We start from the raw sequence: 20,989 nt of genomic DNA on the forward strand, positions 1-20,989 counted from the left end.
TGATCTATCTTTCTATTTTGGTACCAATACCATGCTGTTTTTGTTACTATTGATTTGTAGTAGAGTTGAAGATCTGGTATTGCAATACCCCTTGTTTCACTCTTCCTGCTAAGGATTGCTTTAGCTATTCTGGGTTTCTTATTCTTCCAGATGAATTTCATAATTGCTTGCTCTATTTCTGTAAGGTACATCATTGGGATTTTAATTGGAATTGCATTGAATCTGTATAGCACTTTAGGTAGTATGGCCAGTTTGACAATATTAATTCTTCCTATCCAAGAACATGGGAGATCTTTTCATCTTCTAAGGTTTTCTTTAATTTCTTTCTTTAGTGTACTGTAGTTATCATTGTAGAGGTCTTTCACCTCTTTTGTGAGATTGATTCCCAAGTATTTTATTTTTTTCGATGCTATTGTGGATGGGGTAGTTTTCCTGATTATTCTTTCCAAAGATTCATCACTTATGTATAAGAATGCATTAGATTTATGTGCATTGATTTTATATCCCGCTACTTTACTGAATTCACTTATGAGTTCTAAAAGTTTTCTGGTGGAATTTCCTGGTTCCTCTAAGTATATAATCATATCATCAGCAAATAGGGATAGTTTGAGTTCTTCTTTTCCTATTCGTATCCCTTTAATTTCTTTGGTCTGTCTAATTGCTCTGGCTAGAGTTTCAAGGACGATGTTGAATAGAAGTGGTGAAAGAGGGCATCCCTGCCTTGTTCCAGTTTTTAGGGGGAATGCTTTCAGTTTTTCACCATTTAGAATGATATTAGCCATGGGCTTAGCATAGATGGCCTTTACAATGTTAAGGAATGATCTCACTATCCCTATTTTTTTCTAGAGTTTTGAGCATGAAGGGATGCTGTATTTTATCAAATGCTTTTTCTGCATCGATTGAAATAATCATGTGATTCTTGACTTTAAGTCTATTGATATGGTGAATTACATTTATTGATTTCCTGATGTTGAACCAACCTTGCATCCCTGGGATGAAACCCACTTGATCATGGTGCACTATCTTTTTAATATGTTTTTGTATGCGATTTGCTAAAATTTCGTTGAGAATTTTTGCGTCGATGTTCATTAAGTATATTGGTCTGAAATTTTCTTTCCTCGATGTGTCTCTGTCTGGTTTAGGTATCAGGGTGATATTGACTTCATAGAATGAGTTTGGGAGGGTTCCCTCCTCTTCTATTTTATGGAATACTTTGAGAAGTATTGGAATGAGCTCTTCCTTAGAGGTTTTGTAGAACTCGGCTGAGAACCCATCTGGTCCCGGACTTTTCTTTGTTGGTAGGCTTTTGATGACCTCTTCTATTTCATTACTTGAAATTGGTCTATTTAAATTGTGTATGTCCTCCTCGTTCAGTTTAGGCAATTCATATGTCTCTAGAAACCTGTTGATGTCTTTGAAATTTTCTATTTTGTTGGAGTATAGATTTTCAAAATAGCTTCTAGTTATGTTTTGTATTTCAATCCTGTCTGTTGTGATATTTTCTTGTTCATTCCAAATTTTAGTGATTTGGGTTTTCTCTCGTCTTCTCTTTGTTAGTATGGCTAAAGGTTTATCAATTTTGTTTATTTTTTTGAAGAACCAACTATTTATTTTGTCAATTTTTTGTATTGTTTCTTTTGTTTCAATTTCATTGATTTCAGCTCTGAGTTTAACTATTTCCTGTCTTCTACTACTTTTGGTGCTGTGCTGTTCTGTTCTTCTTTTTCTAGGGCTTTGAGCTGTAGTGTTAGGTCGTTTATTTCTTGAGTTTTACTTCTTTTATTAAATGCGCTCCATGAAATAAATTTCCCTCTAAGTACTGCTTTCATAGTGTCCCAGAGATTTTGGTATGATGTTTCTTTGTTCTCATTTATCTCTAAGAATTTTTAAATTTCCTTCCTAATATCTTCCGTTATCCATTCATCCTATAATAGCATATTGTTTAATCTCCAGGTGTTGGAATAGTTTCTGTTTTTTACTCTTTCATTTATTTCTAGCTTCAATCCATTATGATCTAATAGAATACAAGGTAGTGTCTCTATCCTCTTGTATTTGCTAACATTAGCTTTGTGGCATAATATATGGTCTATTTTAGAGAAGGATACATGTGCTGCTGAGAAGAAAGTGTATTCGCTCTTGGTTGGATGGTATATTCTATAAATGTCCATTAAGTCTAAATTATTGATTGTGTTATTGAGATCTATGGTTTCTTTGTTCAATTTTTGTTTGGAAGATCTGTCCAGTGGTGAGAGAGGTGTGTTAAAATCACCTAGTATTATTGGGTTATGGTCTATTTGGTTTCTGAAATTGAGAAGGATTTGTTTGACATACATGGATGAGCCACTGTTTGGGGCATAGATGTTTATGATTGTTATATCTTGCTGATTTATGCTTCCCTTAAGCAGTATGAAATGTCCTTCTTTATCCCTTCTGACTAACTTTGGCTTGAAGTCCACACTATCTGAAATGAGGATGGATACTCCAGCTTTTTTGCTGAGTCCATGTGCATGGTATGTTTTTCCCCATCCTTTCACCTTTAGTCTATGAGTATCTTTTTCTATGAGGTGAGTCTCTTGCAGGCAACATATTCTTGGATCTTTCTTTTTAATCCAATCTGCCAGTCTGTGTCTTTTGATTGATGAATTCAGGCCATTAACATTCAGGGTTATTATTGAGATATGGTTTGGTTTCCCGGTTGTTTGGTTCATTTTTTAAATTTTATTTATTTATTTGACACGACTTGGTTCCTCCTTTATTTGACAATTCCTTTAGGATAATTCCTCCCTTTGCTGATTTGCTTCTTTGTTTTTCATCTCTTCCTCATGGAATATTTTGCTGAGAATGTTCTGTAATGCTGGCTTTTTTTTTGTAAATTCTTTTAGCTTTTGTTTATCATGGAAGGATTTTATTTCATCGTCAAATTTGAAGGTAAGTTTTGCTGGGTATAAGATTCTTGGTTGGCACCCATTTTCTTTCAGAGCTTGAAAAATGTTGTTCCAGGCCCTTCTAGCTTTTAGGGTCTGAATTGAAAAATCTGCTGATATCCATATTGGTTTCCCCCTGAATGTAATTTGGTTCTTTTCTCTCACAGCCTTTAAAATTCTGTCTTTATTTTATTTGTTAGGTATTTTCATTATAATATGCCTTGGTGTGGGTCTGTTGTAATTTTGTGTATTTGGAGTCCTATAAGCCTCTTGAACTTGATTTTCCATTTCATTCTTCAGATTTGGGAAATTTTCTGATATTGTTTCGTTGAATAGATTGTTTATTCCTTTGGTTTGTTTCTCTAAGCCTTCCTCAATCCCAATAATTCTTAAATTTGGCCTTTTCATGATATCCCATAGTTCTTGGAGATTCTGTTCATGATTTCTTACCATCTTCTCTGTTTGTTCAATTTTGTTTTCAAGGATAAACATTTTGTCTTCAATGTCTGAGGTTCTGTCTTCCAGGTGTTCTATCCTATTGGATATGCTTTCTATGGAGTTCTTAATTTGGTTTATTGTTTCCTTCATTTCAAGGATTTCTGTGTGGTTTTTTTTCAATATCTCTAACTCTTTATTGAAATGATCTTTTGCTTCCTGTATTTGCTCTTTTAACTGTCGATTGGTGCGATCATTCAATGCGTGCATTTGCTCTTTCATCTCATTGTTTGCTTCCCTGATCATTTTAATTATGTACATTCTGAACTCCTTTTCTGTCATTTCTTCTGCCATGCTGTCATTGGGTTTTATTGATGTAACATCTAGATTTGTTTGGGGCATATTCTTCCCTTTTCTCATGTTGTTCAGGTATCAGTGGACCGCTGAGATATTGCAGATTTCCTCAATTGACTTATTATGTCCCTGAAGATTTTTAGTATATCCCCCCTTAGCCTTCAGTAGGCTGAAGTCTTGGAGGATGTTGATAGCACGGTGCTCCACAAGGAAGGTGCCTCTCTAGGGGTGGTGGCCTTCAGGTGGGGTATATTCCCTGCTAGTGGGCAGAGGTGCCTCCACTTGTTGACCAATGGTCATCCAAAGGGTAACTAGGCTGCGGGCTGAGGCAAGGCCTGTTTGGGCCTGTGTCTCTGGTTTTACCATCCTTGTGGGAAAACCTCACCTGGCAGGGAAGACTCACCTGGCGGGGAGGTCTCGCTGATCGATTCACCTCCTAGAGGTTCCTCTCAATCTACAACTACTGCCTGGGCTGGGCTGCCTTCCTCTGCAACGTTCCCAGGGGCCCGGCCCTACCTCCTGGGCCTGGGAGCCTCTCCCTTCGCGGATGAATCTCCTTAGGCTGCCTCTCCTCAGAGAATCTACCCGCAGTCCTGGAAGCTTCGCTCCACCCCTAAGCGTGTCTCTGTGCGGCTCTTCCACCAAGAAGCCTCCTAGGTCCTGGGACCCTGCTTTGCTGGCTATGCGTCCCCTCCTCTGAGCAGCCACCTGGAGCCCCGTACAATCGCTCCGAGTCCCAGAGACCTGCCACACGCCTCTTCCTCCAGACAGCCGCCTGGTGTTCCGGTGCGGTCACTAGGAGTCCAAGCAACTCACTGCGAGCCTCCTCCTTCCGCCAACCTCCCGTAGCCCTGGGCAGTCACTCCAAGTCCATGTGACCCGCCCCGTTCCTCCTCCTCCTCCAGGTAGCCCCCCGGGTGTTCAGAAGCGGTCACTGTGAGTCACTCTGAGTCGCTCTAATTCCACGTGACCCACTGCACACCTCCTTTGGGCAGTCTCCCGGAGCTCTGGTGCGGCCACTGGAGTCCAGGCGACCCACCGCGCTCCTCCTCCAGGCAGCCCCCCGGTGTTCAGGAGTGGTTGCTTTAAGTCCAAACAACTCACCACTCGCCTTCTCCTCTGAGCAGCCGCCTGGAGCTGCAGCGCAGTCACTGCGAGTCCAAGCGACCCGCTGCGCTCCTCCTCCTCCTCCTCCTCCTCCGGGCATGCCCTGGTGATCAGGAAAGGTCGCTTTGAGTCCAAACAGCTCGCCACGCAGCTCCTCCTCCGGCAGCCGCCCATAGCTCTGGTATAGTCACTCGGAATCCAAGCAGCCACACTTCTCCTCCTCCTCCTGCGGGCAGGCCCCAGCGTTCAGGAGTGGTTGCTCCGAGTCCAAACAGCTCACTGAGCAGCTCCTCCTCTGGCAACTGCCTGTAGCTCTGGCGCAGTCGCTCCAAGTCCAAGCGCCTCGCCATGCTGCTCCTCCTCCTCCTCCTCCGGGCAGGCCCTGGTGTTCAAAAGTGGTCGCTCTGAGTCCAAACCGCTCTCTTCACAGCCCCTCCTCTGGGCCGCCGCCCAGATCCCCAGTGGTTGCTCCAAGTCCAAGCGCTGTGCTGAGCGGCCTCCTCACTGATGCTCCCAGTTGTCCGAGTTCACTGCTCTAGCGGGGGGAGGGGCGTCTCGCTGGGCAGCTCTACTTCACAAAGTTCCCTGCGTTCCGGGACTACTGCCCCATCCGGGACGCCTCCCCAACAGGAGAGACTCACCCGGCTGCTTTGAGTTGGTCCCAAGTCTCTCAATTTCTCCTCTTTTGAATCCTGAGTCCTGGAGCAACATGAAATGCAGCCACCCTCTAGTCCGCCATCTTGAAACCCCCAACATTCCTTTTAAATAAAAAATAACCCCCAAAATCTTTGATGTGGCTCTGGTGAGCAGTACAAGAGTTGTCTTGGTAGAAGACTGCATGCTTTTAGGGTATTCCCATTTTCTGGAATACTTAGGTTATATCACCTCTAGTGGTATTACAGTGGGTACTTCTGCAAGGGGAAAGGAAGAATAGTTCTCTTACCATTTTCTCCAAAGCTCAATAGAGAATTAAGCTCACTCTGTTTCTAGATAACTCAGTTTAGTAAATGTTCACTCAGAGATTCTATTAGAATACTCAGTGTTTGAAATAAAAGTAGAGCAAAACCAGAGAAGCTGCAGTGGGGTTTGCTGTATCATACAATTTGGATTGGTAGGAGCCCTGTGGGTCACCTAGTCTAATCACTTATATATTGTTCCAATTCCCTTTCCAAAACTGATATTCTAAAAAATCAGTGATTTGTCTGGTGGCCCACAACTGTAATCCCAAGCAGCTCAGGAGCCTGAGGTAGGAGGATCATGAGTTGAAGGCGAGTCTCAGTGACTTAGCAAGACTGTCTCAAAATAAAAAATATAAAAAAGGGCTGGGGATGTGACTCAGTGGTTGATTGTCCCTGGGTTCAATCCCCAGTATAAAAACAAAACAAAGCAACGAAGAAGACTGGTGATTTATATTGACTTCCTGTTACAAAACTGATGAGATATGGTAGTCTGGGTCATGTTTCACAGTGAGGAGGAACACAGTACTTCCCAAAGAGTCACCTATTATCTTTGGACAATTCTGGTCTTAGGTAATTCTTCCTGTGTTCAGCCAAAATAATTGGATGGATAGATAGGGGATGTGTAAGAGTTGGCTAGCTTTCAGAAAAGGAGGATAGATAAAATTGTTATTGCCTGCCCCCATAGAGTACTGGGGATTGAACAGTGTGGTGGTGGTGGGGTACCACTGGGCTATACCTCCAGACCTTTTTTTTTTTTTTTACTATTTTTTTAGGTGTTGATGGACCTTTATTTAATTTGTTTACTTATATGTGGTGCTGAGGATTGAGCCTAGTGCTTCACACATGCTAGGCAAGTGCTCTACCACTGAGCCACAACCCCAGCCCCATCCCTAGACCTTTTTATATTTTATTTCGAGGCAGGACCTTAGTAAGTTGCACAGGTTGTCCTTGAAATTGGGATCCTCCTGCCTCAGCCTCCCAAGTAGCTAGAAGAATCACAGGTGCACTCTACTGTGCCTGGCTACAATTATCTTTTAAGTGGATAAGATTTTTAGAATGAAAATCAAAAGGATGATTTTTGCTATAGAAAATCAAACAAGAGGGCTGAGGTTGTGGCCCAGTGGTAGAACATATAAATAAACAAAATGTCCATTGACAACTGAAAAAAATATTTATATAAAAAGAAAATCAAACAAGGTTAAGTTTTACATTGCATGTGAAGATGATTGTGTTTTATGTTCTGCATTGTACAAATGAGTGAAGAAATGCCTTTAGAGGAGAGGTATTCTTTATCTTCCATATCCTAAAAACATCTTGAGTATGAATTGTCCAGATTCTTAAGGAATTTTTAAAGATTCTATTTTTAATGCTGAAAAGTTGAAGTTTTAATGGATTTTAGTTTTGTTTGAAGTACATAATAATTTTAGTTAGCCTTTTTTTCACCTGGAGAAGAGGTATATATTCACCTTTTTTCCCCCAAAAGCTTTTTCTCAGTAGTGATATGTAATTCCTGCTTGGTGTATAATTAACCCTTTATGGGTTCATTTAGTGTCTTGCAGATTTTTAACTGTTTTACCAGTTTATCAATCTAAATCAGCAAATAGGAGAACAATTATTTAGACCATCTTTGGAAGGTAAAAAAATGGTAAAGACTTCATTTTGTAGTTTATGTTGTTATTTTTTCTCTCACCTTTACTTCCTTCACCTAAGAACCTATAAACCTGATAACTTTTTTTTTTTTTTTCTTAATAGCATTACTAGAGATTGAACCCAGGGCATCCCACATGCTATAAAGTACTATATCACTGAGCTATGAACCACATCCCCAGTACATCCCCAGCCCTTTTTATTTTTAATTTTTTTTCTTTTTGTGACAGGGTATTGCAAAGTTGCCTAGCTGGCTTGGAACTTGTGATTCACCTACCTCAGCTTCCTGAGTAGCTGGGATTGTAGATGTGCACCTTCATGCCTGGCACCTGATAGTTTCTTATAACTAGTTTTCTTCTGTATTCCTGTCTGTTTTCTTTGTAGTTAAGGGAGATATTTTGAATTAGTTTCCAAGCTATGTCACTATAAATATTAGCCATTAATGTTGAATTTTTATGAATTGATAATGATCTAGAAAAATTCTGAACAAAATCACACTGGCCATTTTCTCTCTGATTTTTGGTTGAGTAGAACTGCAGACAGAGTATATTAGGGAATTTAAGTTCTATGAAATAATATGAGTATAAAATTATTCTTTAATGCCAAAATTACATTGGACTGTGCTATTAAAGATAACTGTATAAACATTTCAAACCCCAAATAATTTTATTTTGACATTGGTTTTACTCACTTACCATTATTGTGTTCCTACTTTTAGGTATGGAATTGTTTGAAGAGGCATTGCGTCGATGGGAACAAGCTCTAACCTTTCGCAGTAGACAGGCTGAAGATGAAGCCTGTGGTTCCATTAAACTGGGTGCCGGGGATGCCATTGCTGAAGAAAAGTGTAGATGTAAGGGTGATTTACTGAAGACTGTTCTTCACAATAGTGGAAGACTTAATTGTTTTTAATGTTGATTCAGTATATTTGCTTTCAGTGGCATTTACTGGAACTTTTTACCCCTCCTTTGGGATTGTATAGGATATATATTTTTGGGTGTTTTCTGTTTGGTTAGTTGCCATTTATCAAGTTTCCTTACTTTCCTAGGATATGTTGAACAGATAGATATAATTCTATTTCTTTTTTTCTTCTTTTTTCTTTTTTTTCCCCCAGTTCTGGGAATTGAACCAGGACCTCAAATATGCTAGGCAATTACTCTATCACTGAGCCATATTGCCAGCTTAGCAGATAAGATTTCTTTTTTCTTTCTTTTTTTTTTTTAACTTTTAAAATACTTTTTTTTTAATTGTAAACAAATGGGATACATGTTTCTCTGTTTGTACATGGCGTAAAGGCATACATTTGTGTAAAGCAGATAAGATTTCTAAAGGAATTTTTAAGATCTGTCTTGTGCTTTGGGTTAATTACACGCTATTATAATTCATAAAATATCACATATAGGTAAAATTAGATTGGTTCTTAATGACCATTTAGGTAGATTAGTAGTTCTCAAACTTAAACATACATCTGAATCACCTGGGAAGGCTTGTTAAAACATGGGTTTATGGGCCTCTGCCCAGTGTTTCTAATACTATAGAATTGGGGTGGATCGTGGGAATTACATTTTTGTTTATGTTGATAGGCCTTTATTTTATACATTTATTTATATGTGGTGCTGAGAATCAAACCCAGTGCCTCACATGTGCTAGGCAAGTGCTCTTCCACTGAGCCACAACCCAAGCCCCAGGAATTGCATTTTTAATAAGTTCTCAGATGATAGTAATGCTGCTGGTCCAGGGACCTTACTTCAAGAACCCCTGATCTAGTCTAACTTCTCCGTTTTACAGATAATGAGACTAACTCCCTGATAACTGAGATAATTTTGCCAAAGACACAGTGAAAACCCTGACCTCGTGATTTTTGTAGCACCCTTTCTACTGCCTAACAGTAGGTTGGAGTTTGTTTTCATTTTTGTTTTTGGCAGTATTGGGGATTGAACTCTACCACTAAGCTACATCCCAGCCCTTTTATTTTTTATTTTGAGGCAAGGTTTCACTAAGTTGCTGAGGCTGGTCTCAAATCCTTCTACCTCAGACTTTTGAATAACTGGAATTACAGGCATGTGCCAACATGCTTGGCTAATGGTTTTATATATCCTCCTTTTCACCTGCATTAAGTTAACATTAGAATCTAATTTTCTCTATGTATTATTCTCTCTTTGTAGGATATTATTAGTACTGAATTCATCCATAAACTTGAAGCTCTGCTACAAAGAGCGTATCGTCTCCAAGAGGAGTTTGAAGCTACCCTTGGGGGATCTGATCCTAATTCCCTTACTAATGATACTGGTAAGATAGATCTTTTATATGGTTTTTATGAAATGTATTATTTTCCTCTTGTTTATTCTTGAAATCACTTGCTTATTAATATATTTGTCTTTTGTATTAACAAGTTAGGTATTTTGTTTAAAATAGTCAAGAGGGGCTGGGGAGATAGCTCAGTTGGTAGAGTGCTTGCCTTGTAAGCACAAGGCCCTGGGTTCGATCCCCAGCACCCAAAAAGAAAAAAAAAAAAAAAATAGTCAAGAGAAAAAACGTTCTAACCTTTTTTGTGTGTGTGTACTGAGGATTGAACCCAGGGTCTTTTGACCACTGAGCTACAATCCCCAGCCCTTTTTATTTCAAAACAGGTTCTTGCTAAGTTTCTGAGTTTGGCCTTGAACTTATGATCCTTCTGCCCCAGCATCCTCAGTTATTGGAATTACAGGTGTGTGCCACCATGCCCAACTCTAAGAGGACTTTTTTTTTTGAGTGGTGCCAGGGATCAAACCTAGGGCTTCATGCATGTTAGGCAAGCATTGAAACTCTGAGATAAACCCCCATCCCTGAGAGAAGGAATTTTAAAATAATTCAAATATAAAATGAAAATAGAACAACTGGAAAATATAGGAAAGTAGTAAGGAAATCAACAGAAAGAAGTAGGAACAATTATATGTTAAGGAGGGAAAAAGAAGGGGACCCTGAGACTTTTAAGGTCTTACTCTAGGAATGTTTTGTCTACTGTTCTAATATACTTGCAGTTCTTCCAGCCTCATGATAAGAATTATGTGATCATGTAGTTATTGCTACTTTAGTCTTATAATGTGCATGTAGGATTTGATGCTAGTTGGCATGCCCAAAATTTGTTTTTATCTATAGCTTCTTTAGAGGTTGGCAGGGTCCATCTCAGATTTCTTCAGATTATAAAGATTTCTTGAATACTGCCTCAGAGCATCTGCTTTAGGTTCTCAGTGCTTTTAGACAGGAAGACCCCTAGGCCAGTTGCTTAATTTTGGGGGTCTTCAAGTTGTTTCTGAGGAAGTTGTTAGTTTGAAATCCTAAAAAGATAGTATGTTCAAAACAGGACCCATAATTAATACAGACATTCAGTTAGCTTGGGTTTGGAATGAGTTCCTCAGCCCACTCACGTCTTAACCTAGCTGTCATTGGCTATTAGACTAGCTAGCTTTTCCCTGCAGCTTTGAAGGACCTTTGCCTACTTTTGTTCTGGAGAGTCCAGTTGACACAAAGCTATTATATTTTGTTCCTTAAGACTTATTTGGATATTGCAGGTTTCCATTTTTGAACTTTTGGATTGAAAGAACTTACTACTATGGCAAGTAAGGGAGTGGCTTTGTTTTATCTGTTATTTGATAATAATCAAAATTACTTAGAAGTCATTTAATTTTCCTCATTGTCCAAATCTAAATTCATTTCATACATTTAATTTATATTATTGGCAGGCAACTTATAGTAGTAGTTATACATAAAGAGAGTCTCACAAGGGCCTTCAGAGGCTCAGGGGTGAGTCTCAACCAAGTGTCAGTCTGACTTTGGTGAATACTTCGTTGTTTTGGAATCTTCTCTGTATTACTTGATGAAATTAATTTTTTTCTTTTGGTACTAGAGATTATACCCAGGGCCTAATGCATCCTAGACAAGCATTTTACTACTGAGTTACATCCCCAACCCTTTATTTTATTTTATTTTTGAGACAGAGTCTCCCTAAGTTGGCCCACACTAGCCTTTAACTTGCAATTCTCCTTTGCCAGCCTCTTGAGTGACTGGAATTAAAGAAGTGTGCCACAATGCCGGGCTCTCTTAAGAATTTGGTAGGGCCTGGGGTTGCGGCTCAATGGTAGAGCTCTTGCACTTGCCTAGCATGCATGATACACTGGGTTTGATTCTCAGCACTGTGCATAAATAAAAGTCCATTGACAACTAAAAAAATATTATAAAAGAATAAAAGAATTTGGTAGGCTTTCAAGGTTGGAATATTTGTTAGCTACCATCTTTGTGTGCACATGTGTGTGTGTGTGTACGCGCGTGCACCTGTGTTCATGATACTGGAAATTAAATTCAGGTGTTCTCTACCACTAAGCAACATCTCAGGTCCTTTTAATTTTTTATTGTGACACAGGGTCTTGCTAAGTTGTCTAGGCTATTTTCAACCTTGTGATCCTGTGTTAGCCTCTCTAGTCTCTGGGATTACAGGCATGCAGCATCACACCCAGCCTGTTACATTATTTTTTTTTATTTTATCTTATTTTTTTTGCAGTGCTGGGAATTGAACCCAGGGCCTTGTGCTTGCGAGGCAGGCACTCTACCAACTGAGCTATCTCCCCAGCCCGTTATTTTTAAGCTCTTATGCACCCAAAATTCTGGCTTAAACAATGATTGTTCTATCCCTTTTATTATAGAAGTCAGACAGTTACAAACAAATGAAATGAAGATTTGAATCAGTTCTCTAATAATGAAAAGGTATTTACTTACTTCTGAGGTTTAGAAATCACTAGGGGGCAGCACATTTATCTACATTTTGAGTACCTATGACTCATAAATGCCATTGTGTGGCTTGTAGCACTGGGAGCTAAATTTAGGTCAACACTTTTTCTGGCATGTTTTGTGTACACCTGCTACTATAACTCAGTGATAGAGAGCATGAAGGTTATACATGGAAGATTTAAATAACATTAGCATGAATTTCCATTACTGTGTAAGTTCTTTTCGTTAATAGCTAGATATTAGGTGTGTTTGTAGTTTTTTTCGCCCCCAGAGGCTTATATTTTGTTAATTTTGTTATTGTTTTTGGAGATTCAACCAACAGCCTTCAATATGATTTCAGTGATAGATAGTTCAGCCTAGTAGTTAGGACCGTGAACTTTTTTTTTTTTTAATTTGTTCTAATTGGTTATACATGACAGTAGAATGCATTTTTACACATCATACATAAATGGAGTATAACTTCTCATTCTTTCGGTTGTACATGATGTAGAGTTACACTGGTCATGCAGTGATATATGCACATATATATATGCACATAGGGTCACAAATTCCAACTTATTCTGTTGTCCTTCCTACTCCCATGGCCGCCCCCTCCCTTTACACCCCTCTCTAATCCAAAGTACCTCTATTCTTTCCTAGCCCCTCCCCCCCCACTTTTATTGTGAATTAGCATCCACAAATCAGAGAAAACATTCGGCCTTTTGTTCTTTGGGATTGTCCTATTTTGCTTAGCATGGTATTCTCTGACTACATCCATTTACTGGAAAATGCCATGATTCCATTCTTCTTTAAGGCCGAGTAATATTCCATTGTGTATATATGTCACATTTTCTTTATCCATTCATCTGTTGAAGGGCACCTAGGCTGGTTCTATAGTTTAGCTGTTGTGAACTGAGCTGCTGTAAACATTGATGTGGCTGCATCACTGCTGATTTTAAGTCTTTGGGGTATAAACCAAGGAATAGAATAGCTGGGTCAAATGGTGGTTCTATTCCAAGTTTTCTTAGGAATCTCTATACTGCTTTCCACGTGGTTGCACCAATTTGCAGTCCCACCAGCAAAGTATGAACGTACCTTCTTCCCTACATCTTTGCCAACATTTATTGTTGTTTTTATTTTTTAATAATTGCCATTCTGACTGGAGTGAGATGAATCTTAGAGTAGTTTTTATTTGCGTTTCTCTAATTGCTAGAGATTTTGGACATTTTTAAATTTATTTGTTGATCAATTGTATTTCTTCTGTGAAGTGTCTGAGGAACATTAACTTTGAAGACAACCCAGCATAGCTTTGACTCCTGGCTTTACCCCTTTCACTTACTATGAAAACTTAAGCAAGCCTTGACCTTTGTTAGAGGTTTCGTCATAAGATGTAGGACAATATTAGATTAGTTGAATTGTGAGGATTAAATGAGATGACATATATTATGTTTAGCATAGACAAAGCGACCACTTTGTTATTGATTTATTATTGAAATAATAATTTTTCTTTAAAGAGGCCTATTGTAATATGATTTAAAAATTATATGGTTACAGGTGAATGGAAATAACATATTCATTACTTTAAAAAAATTTTTGGACCCATAAATATACTTTTTTCAAAATGTCTATTTCCGTAAACCACTAGATATCTTAGTTCCAGGAAGTCCAGGTTTAAAATAGGTCCTATTAAAGGAAGTGATATACAATGCAATTGCATCTTCCTTATTTATTAGATTTTTTTGGAGGATGTTTGTTGACTTTTTAAAAATTTGTATTATAGTTATACATAATATTTGGGTTCATTTTGACATAATTTTATAAGCACAGAATATAATTTGCTCTAATTTAGTCCCAGTGCTTCCCCTTTCCCTTCCCTCCTCACTCCCCTGTTCCATTTCCTCTACTCTACTGATCTTTTATGTCATTTATAGTTTTTCTTTTTTAAAATTAGTGCATTATAGCTATACATAAAGGTGAAATCCTCTATGGTATATTCATATATGTACCTAGGATAATTTGATCAGTTTCATTCCATTATTCCTCCCTTTTCCGTCCTCTCTCCCTCCTCAATCCCCTTCATTTACTCCACTGATCTTTTCTTCTGTTTTCATGGAATTCCACCCCCTCCCTCTTTTTCCTTACTTTGATCTAGCTGCGTCTGACTTATTTCACCTAACCTGACGTTCTCCAGTTCCATCCATTTACTAGCAAATACTATTTCATTCTTTATGACTGAGTAAAACCCCATATACCACATTTTCTTTATTCATTCATCTGTTGACAGCCATCTGGACTGGTTCTATAAACTTGGCTGTCGTGAATTGCTATAAACATTGAAGTCACTGTGTCCCTGTATAACATGCCAATTTTAGTTCTTTTGGATCAATACCAAGGAGTGGGATAGCTGGTTCATATGGTAGTTTCATTCCTAGTTTTTGTTTGTTTGTTTGTTTTGGTACCAGAGATTGAACCTAGAGGTGCTTAAACACTGAGTCACATCCTCAGCCCTGTTCATTTTTTATTTTGAGATAGGGTTTCACCAAGTTGCTTAGGGCCTCTCTAAATTGCTGAGGCTGACCTCAGCCCTCCTGCCTCAGCCTCCCTGTTTGCTGTGATGACAGGTGTGCACCACCACAACTGGCTCCACTTTTTGAAGGATGAACTGGAAGTCCCCTATAAAATAGGAAGATGGTGAAGGTTTAAAGGTTTCCTCAATTGGTGTTGAATACTTTAAGCAGTATAATTATAATTATTTCTGTACATATATAGTTTCTTGTGCTAGACATTAAATTCCTGTGGGCAGAAGGCATATTTAGTTTTTCTGTTATTTTCAACGCCTGAAAATATTGTTTCAGTGTACTATAGATAATTAATAGGTCTGTGGATTTTTTTTTTTTTTTGTACCAGGAATCAAATTCAGGGACATTTAACTACTGAACCATATTCCCAGCCCCTTTTTTGTTTTTTATTTAGAGACAGGATCTCACTGAGTTGCTTAGCGCCTCACTAAGTTGCTAAGACTGGCTTTGAACTTTAGATCCTCCTGCCTGAGCTTCCTGAACTGCTGGGATTACAGGTGTGTGCCATCGTGTCCATCTGGTCTGTGGATCTTATCAAGATGTTTATTAGAATCACTATGCAGCTTTTATTTATCTATTTTTTAAAATGTATCAATTATTTAATTAGATTCTTGGTAAGACATTAGAACACCAACTTGTGATAAATTCCCTTTATTAGAGCAAAAACCGATTTCATGTAGCCCTGGAGCTGAGGAATAGCTTTGATTTGGGGTAAAACTTGTGAGTTCTCAGCTTCTGGATCAACCTTGTGCTGCTCTGTAATCTCATATGTCTTTCTCCACGTTGAAGATTTCACCTTTCTGATGTCTGGGCTTCTGCAACTACTACTTCTTAAAGTAAACATCAGTGAGGTGTTTTAGGATTTTCACATTGCTGATATCAATCTCTGTGGAGGTGACAATAACAAATTTCTGGTGTGTTTTATGCAGAGGAATTTGATTGAGGGAAAGAGGTTCCATCACAAGTAGCAAACCACTGCTCAGCTACTCCAGGAAAACTGCTGTCTTGTCTCTGTGGCACTCAGTGAGGATGATCAAGATGGTCCCAGGAGTGATGCTAGCTTTCATTTTTCCCAAATGCTTACTGAAGGGTTTTTTTGCCTTGACTCAGCAGCTTTCATGGCACATCTTCACCCTGGTACCACTGTTCTTGTCATCACTGACTGCTTTTGTGACAGTAGCAAGAACAACCTTCTCCTCTTCCTCCTCCTTCCCCTCCCCCTCCCCCACACCCTATTCTTCTCCTCCTCCTCCTCCCGCCTTGGATTTAGCAATTGAGTACTTCCTCTGATACATGGCCTTTTGAGAATACCTAGCAGATTTGGAGCATCTGTCAATTCCTCTAACCAGGACAGGGTTTTAACTGCAGTGGGGCTTCCCTTTCTTGGGTTTCTTAGCCTTTTAGAGCCTTAGAGTCACCCTTTTTTTTCTTTTATCTTTTTTTTTTTTTTTTTTTTTTTTTTGAATGCCAACTCAGGGGCACTCAACCACTAAGCCACATCCCCAGCCTATTTTGTATTTTATTTAGAGACAGGGTCTCGCTGAGTTGCTTAGTGCCTTGCTTTTGCTGAGGCTGGCTTTGAACTCTTGATCCTCCTCTCAGCCTCCTGAACCACTGGGATTACAGGCACCAGGCTAGAGTCACTCTTTTAACCTTGCCAATGGCATCAGCCTTCTTGACTTCAGGTTTCTTCTCTTTAGTGTCCAGCTTCTCAGCCTTTTCACCTGCCTTCTTGCAAGATGGAAAAGAGAACTAAGTACCCCTGCAACTTCTATTAAACAACATCCAAGGCTTTGATTCAGACCTATTGAAATTGAAACTTTGGAGTTAAGGTTATGAAATAGATGTATTTCATAGTTTAGTAGGGGATTCTCATGTGCATTACTGCTTAAGAGGTCCTTGAAATAATACTTGAATGATAGATGTATGGGTGGATAGTTGAATAGATAGATAACATGGTGACATTAGATTTTCTGCAATGAGTTTAAGTAAATTAGTGTTAAAATTTTAGATGCATTTAAATTTAAGGGTGGCACTAGCCAATGAATAACTGCTGAAAAGAATCCTAGAAGATTATAAAATTTAGAGATATGGGAATAAAATTTAGTCTTGAGGTTTAAAGTTAATAAGTTGAGTTCTATTGCTAGGGCAAAACTGAAATAGTTACTACAAGGGCTGATATTTTTAGATATAGTGGTATAGTTATATAAGTGAAGTATTCATGGGGTAATATTATTAGAGATACAGAATCCAGCAAAAATGCTGCCAATTACATTTCAACACAGAACTTTATTTTTAGTGCAGTAGAAATTTAGCCAAAAATAATTTCTTAACTGGTATGAAGGAAATGTATGGTTCGTGTCTATTTTCATTTAAACCTTCAATTTGTATTTACAATAAATTAAAACACTGAATTACTGAATATTACCAAATTATTCTCTAATGTTGATGTCAGTAAGTTTATTTCTCTGTATAAAAATTCCAAGTGTATTGATGCTTTTTTCCTTCCCTCTTTTCCACTTCAGGTTTCTTGGTTGTGGTTGGGTGTTTTGTTTTGTTTTGCTTTGCTTTGTTTTTTAAAGTTCCAATGCCTGGCTGTGGTGGTGGTGTGCACATGTAATTTCAGCTACTTGGGAGGCTGAGGAGGCAGAGGGACTGAGACTTCAAGGCCACTCTGGGCAACATAGTGAGACTCCCATGTCTAAAACCAAAAACCATGCTTTTTTCTTTTGGTCAGAATGAAAGCTCAGACATAGAAGTGTACAGAATACCTTTAAAGTTTTATCACATACTAATGTTTTGCTAGATGTATTTAAGATTTTTTAAACAACGAACTATCTTTGCAGGTATAGTTGAAGGAACCTGTGAAATTTCCCAAATTCTGTTTTCTTTTTCCAGAGGTATTATTTTGTGTTTATCATAAACCCGCATATAGATAATGTTCCAGTGTTCTTCCATGTGTTTCTTTATGTACATTTACAGGGTTCCCCCAAGATATTAATGTGGTAATGATCCATTGGTGGTAATAAAATCAGTTTATCAAGTTGCAGCCAACATTAAAATAAATGTACACACACGCACACACACATACTCCATATGCATCTGTACACACATACACATATAACACATACATACAAGTATACATATATATTCATGCATACATATATTCTTATGAAATATATTTTTTGAAATTTATTTCATTCATTTATATTTCCATATATCTGTTTGTACTGGGTTCCAAAATGTTTTTCTTACTTTGTATCATGGACAAACAAGAATGAAAAACATTGCTATAGATGAAGAATTGATGCATTGTCAGTTATTCTGGTCTTTAGCCTTAGTGTATACATTATTAAGGCCTGTTTGGTTGTACCAAGATTTTAAATTTTTTTTTTTTTTTGTCAGTACTAAGGATTAAGTTTAACATATAACCTCCCTCTTTTGAAATTTTTGTTATCAAACAGAGTCTCACTAAGTTGTCCAGGCTGGCCTCAAACTTGAGATTCTCTTGCCTCAGCCTTCAGATTTTTAATTTTAATGTTTGACCACATTTATCAGTTTTTTCCTTATGGTTTACATGTTCTGTGTATTGTTTAGAAGGTATACAGATATTTATATCTGTGTTTTCTTTGGAAAGTTTGTTTTTTTTTTTTCCCAAAACTGCAGATTGAACCCAGGGAGCTCTACCACTGAGCTGCATTCCCAGTCCTTTTTATTTTGAAGCAGGGTCTCACTAAGTTGCTGACGTTGGCCTTGAACTTGCAATCCCCTTGCCTCAGCCTTCCTAGTTGCTCGGGTTACATGTGTATGCCAACCACCCCTGGCTTCTTTGGAATGTTTTAAAGTTTTGTTTTTCATTTTTAAGTCTTCAGTCCTCCAAAAGTTAATGTTTTGTGTTTTTTTTTGTGTGGTGCCGGGGATTGAACCCAGGGCCTTGTGCATGCGAGGCAAGTACTCTACCAACTGAGCTATATTCCTAGTCCCAAAAGTTAATTTTTTCATGTGTTTTGTTTTTAACATTTGAATAGCTAATTGCCTTAGTACCACTCGTTGAGTAATATATTTTTTTCTCATTGATTTTAAATGCTCATTATGATATATATCAAGTCTCCTTGTATGTGTGTCTTTTCTGGACTTTCTTTTTTGTGTGTTAGTCTGTCCATCTTGCATTGTTTTCACAGTGTTTAAAGTAGTTTTATATAGCTTTATAATAAAATTTGAAACCTAGCTGGGAATAGTGGTGGTACATGCCTGTAATCCTAGCTACTTGCCTGTAATCTTAGCTACTTGGAGGCTGAGTCAGAAAGATTGCAAGTTGGAGTTCAGACTTGGCAACTTGGCAAGACCCTGTCTCAAAATAAAAAACAAAAAGTGTTGGGGATATAGCTCAGTGGTAGAGTGCCCCTGAATTCAATCCCTCGGATCAAAAAAGAAAGAAAGAAAAAAAAAATCTTGACACCTGCCAGTAAGTCCATTCACTGTCTTTTTTTAAGACTTTACTATTCTTAGCCCATTGCTTTTCCATGTGAAATTTAGGATAGCTTGTCAAATTTCATGAACCACTCTCTTGGGATTTGATTATTACATTGCATTTATAGCTTGGCTGTAGGAGAATATGTATTTTTATAATATTAGTCTTTCTAACTAGGAATATGAAATGGTTCTTTACTTAGGTATTCATTTATGTCTTTCATAATACTTTATCATTTTTACAATAAAGGTCTTATACATCTTTTTTCCTGCATTCCTTACAGTTCCATTGTCTTGTTTTTTCTTTCAGTAATGAGTAATTGAATCCAGTATTTCTTGCATGCTAGGCAAATGCTCTCTAATTGAGCTACTCAACCAGCGCCCCCCCCCCTTTTTTTTTTTTAATTTTTGAGACAGGATCTTGCTATGTTGCACAGGCTGACCTCAAACTTGTGGTCCTCCTGAGTAAGTGGGTGGGATTGATTACAGTCATGCACCACTTTGTAAGCTGATTGTCTTTTTGGGGGAGTTTGGATAGTACTGGGGATTGAACTCAGAGGCACTCAACCATTGAGCCACATCCCCAGCCCTATTTTGTATTTTATTTAGAGACAGGGTCTCACCAAGTTGCTTAGCACCTTGCCATTGCTGAGGCCAGCTGTGAACTCTAGACTCTTCTGTTTTAACCTCCCGAGCCACTGAGATTACAGGCATGTGCCACTGTGCCCAGCATGTTTATTCTTTTCTTATTCACCCTTTTCATATCCCCCTGACAATCTTACTGTACTGGTTTTTTAATTTTTTTCTTTCAGTACTAGGGATTGAACTCAGGGGCACTTTACCCTTGAGCTACATCCCCAGTCCTCCCCTCCCACTTTTTTATTTTAGGAAAAAAATATTTTTTTAGTTGTCAATTGACTTTATTTCATATTTGTATGCAGTGTTGAGAATCAAACCCAGTGCCTCACACATGCTAGGCAAGCGCTCTACCACTGAGCCACAACTCCAGCTCCCCTCCAGCCCTTTTTTTAGATTTTGAGACAGGATCTCACTAAGTTGGGTTTGCTCCTGTTTTTTTGCTGAGATCTGTGAAATTCATTTGGAGACCCAAGTATCATGAGTATTAGGTAAAAAGTATTTTTAGGAATGATTATTTTTCCTTAATGAGTAAATAATTTTGTAAACTTTGAATAGTGGCTATCATGGGTGGTAGATTAATTTATTACTTTGATTCAAAAAACACATCTATGTTATATATACATATATTTATACATATCAAATATCATATAATAAAAATATATATTTGTATCTCATAGTGAACAGAAATTTATGCTATCTGAATTATTTTGGTAGAAATTAGACTCTAGTTGCACATAACAATGTGAGATTGTAGAATTTGTGATTAAAACTTAACACAGGGCTGCAGTTGTGGTTAGGGGCTGGAGTTGTGGCTTAAGGGTAGAGTGCTTGCCTGGCATGTGTGAGGCCCTGGGTTTGATCCTCAGCACCACATATAAATAAATACAATAAAATAAAACGATCCACTGACAACTAAAAAATATTTTAAAAAGAAACAACACAAAGGAATGATTTATACTTCAGAGACTTCTGTTATTGTCATATGTATGTAGATTATATGCTATGTGTCCATTATGAAGGGTATATGTCATTATGTGTTTTGCTAGTTTATTTCAGTAAAAGTATGTTTAGGAAATAAGTGGGTTTTGTTGTTGTTGGTTTTTGTTTTTTCACCTACTGAAGATTAAACCCA

The 20,989-nt window shown here is 38.1% G+C and overlaps 1 protein-coding gene and 1 pseudogene across 2 annotated transcripts in view; one reads left to right on the forward strand and one right to left on the reverse strand.

Moving 5' to 3' along the window:
• MIGA1 (mitoguardin 1) overlaps positions 1-20,989 on the forward strand; it is a 76,939-nt gene that overhangs the window by 23,316 nt on the left and 32,634 nt on the right. Inside the window, 3 exon segments of the mRNA XM_079138087.1 lie at positions 8,145-8,269; positions 8,271-8,279; positions 9,592-9,715. Of these exon segments, the coding sequence (XP_078994213.1) occupies positions 8,145-8,269; positions 8,271-8,279; positions 9,592-9,715 (258 nt within the window).
• On the reverse strand, positions 14,281-17,679 carry LOC306653978 (large ribosomal subunit protein eL6-like; annotated as a pseudogene). The gene is made up of 4 exons: positions 17,584-17,679; positions 16,402-16,479; positions 16,008-16,145; positions 14,281-15,956 (listed from the first exon to the last, which is right to left on the reverse strand). The product of its transcript is annotated as a large ribosomal subunit protein eL6-like (transcript).

This window comes from Sciurus vulgaris, assembly GCF_902686455.1.
Source record: "Sciurus vulgaris genome assembly, chromosome: 1".
Lineage (NCBI taxonomy): Eukaryota > Metazoa > Chordata > Mammalia > Rodentia > Sciuridae > Sciurus > Sciurus vulgaris.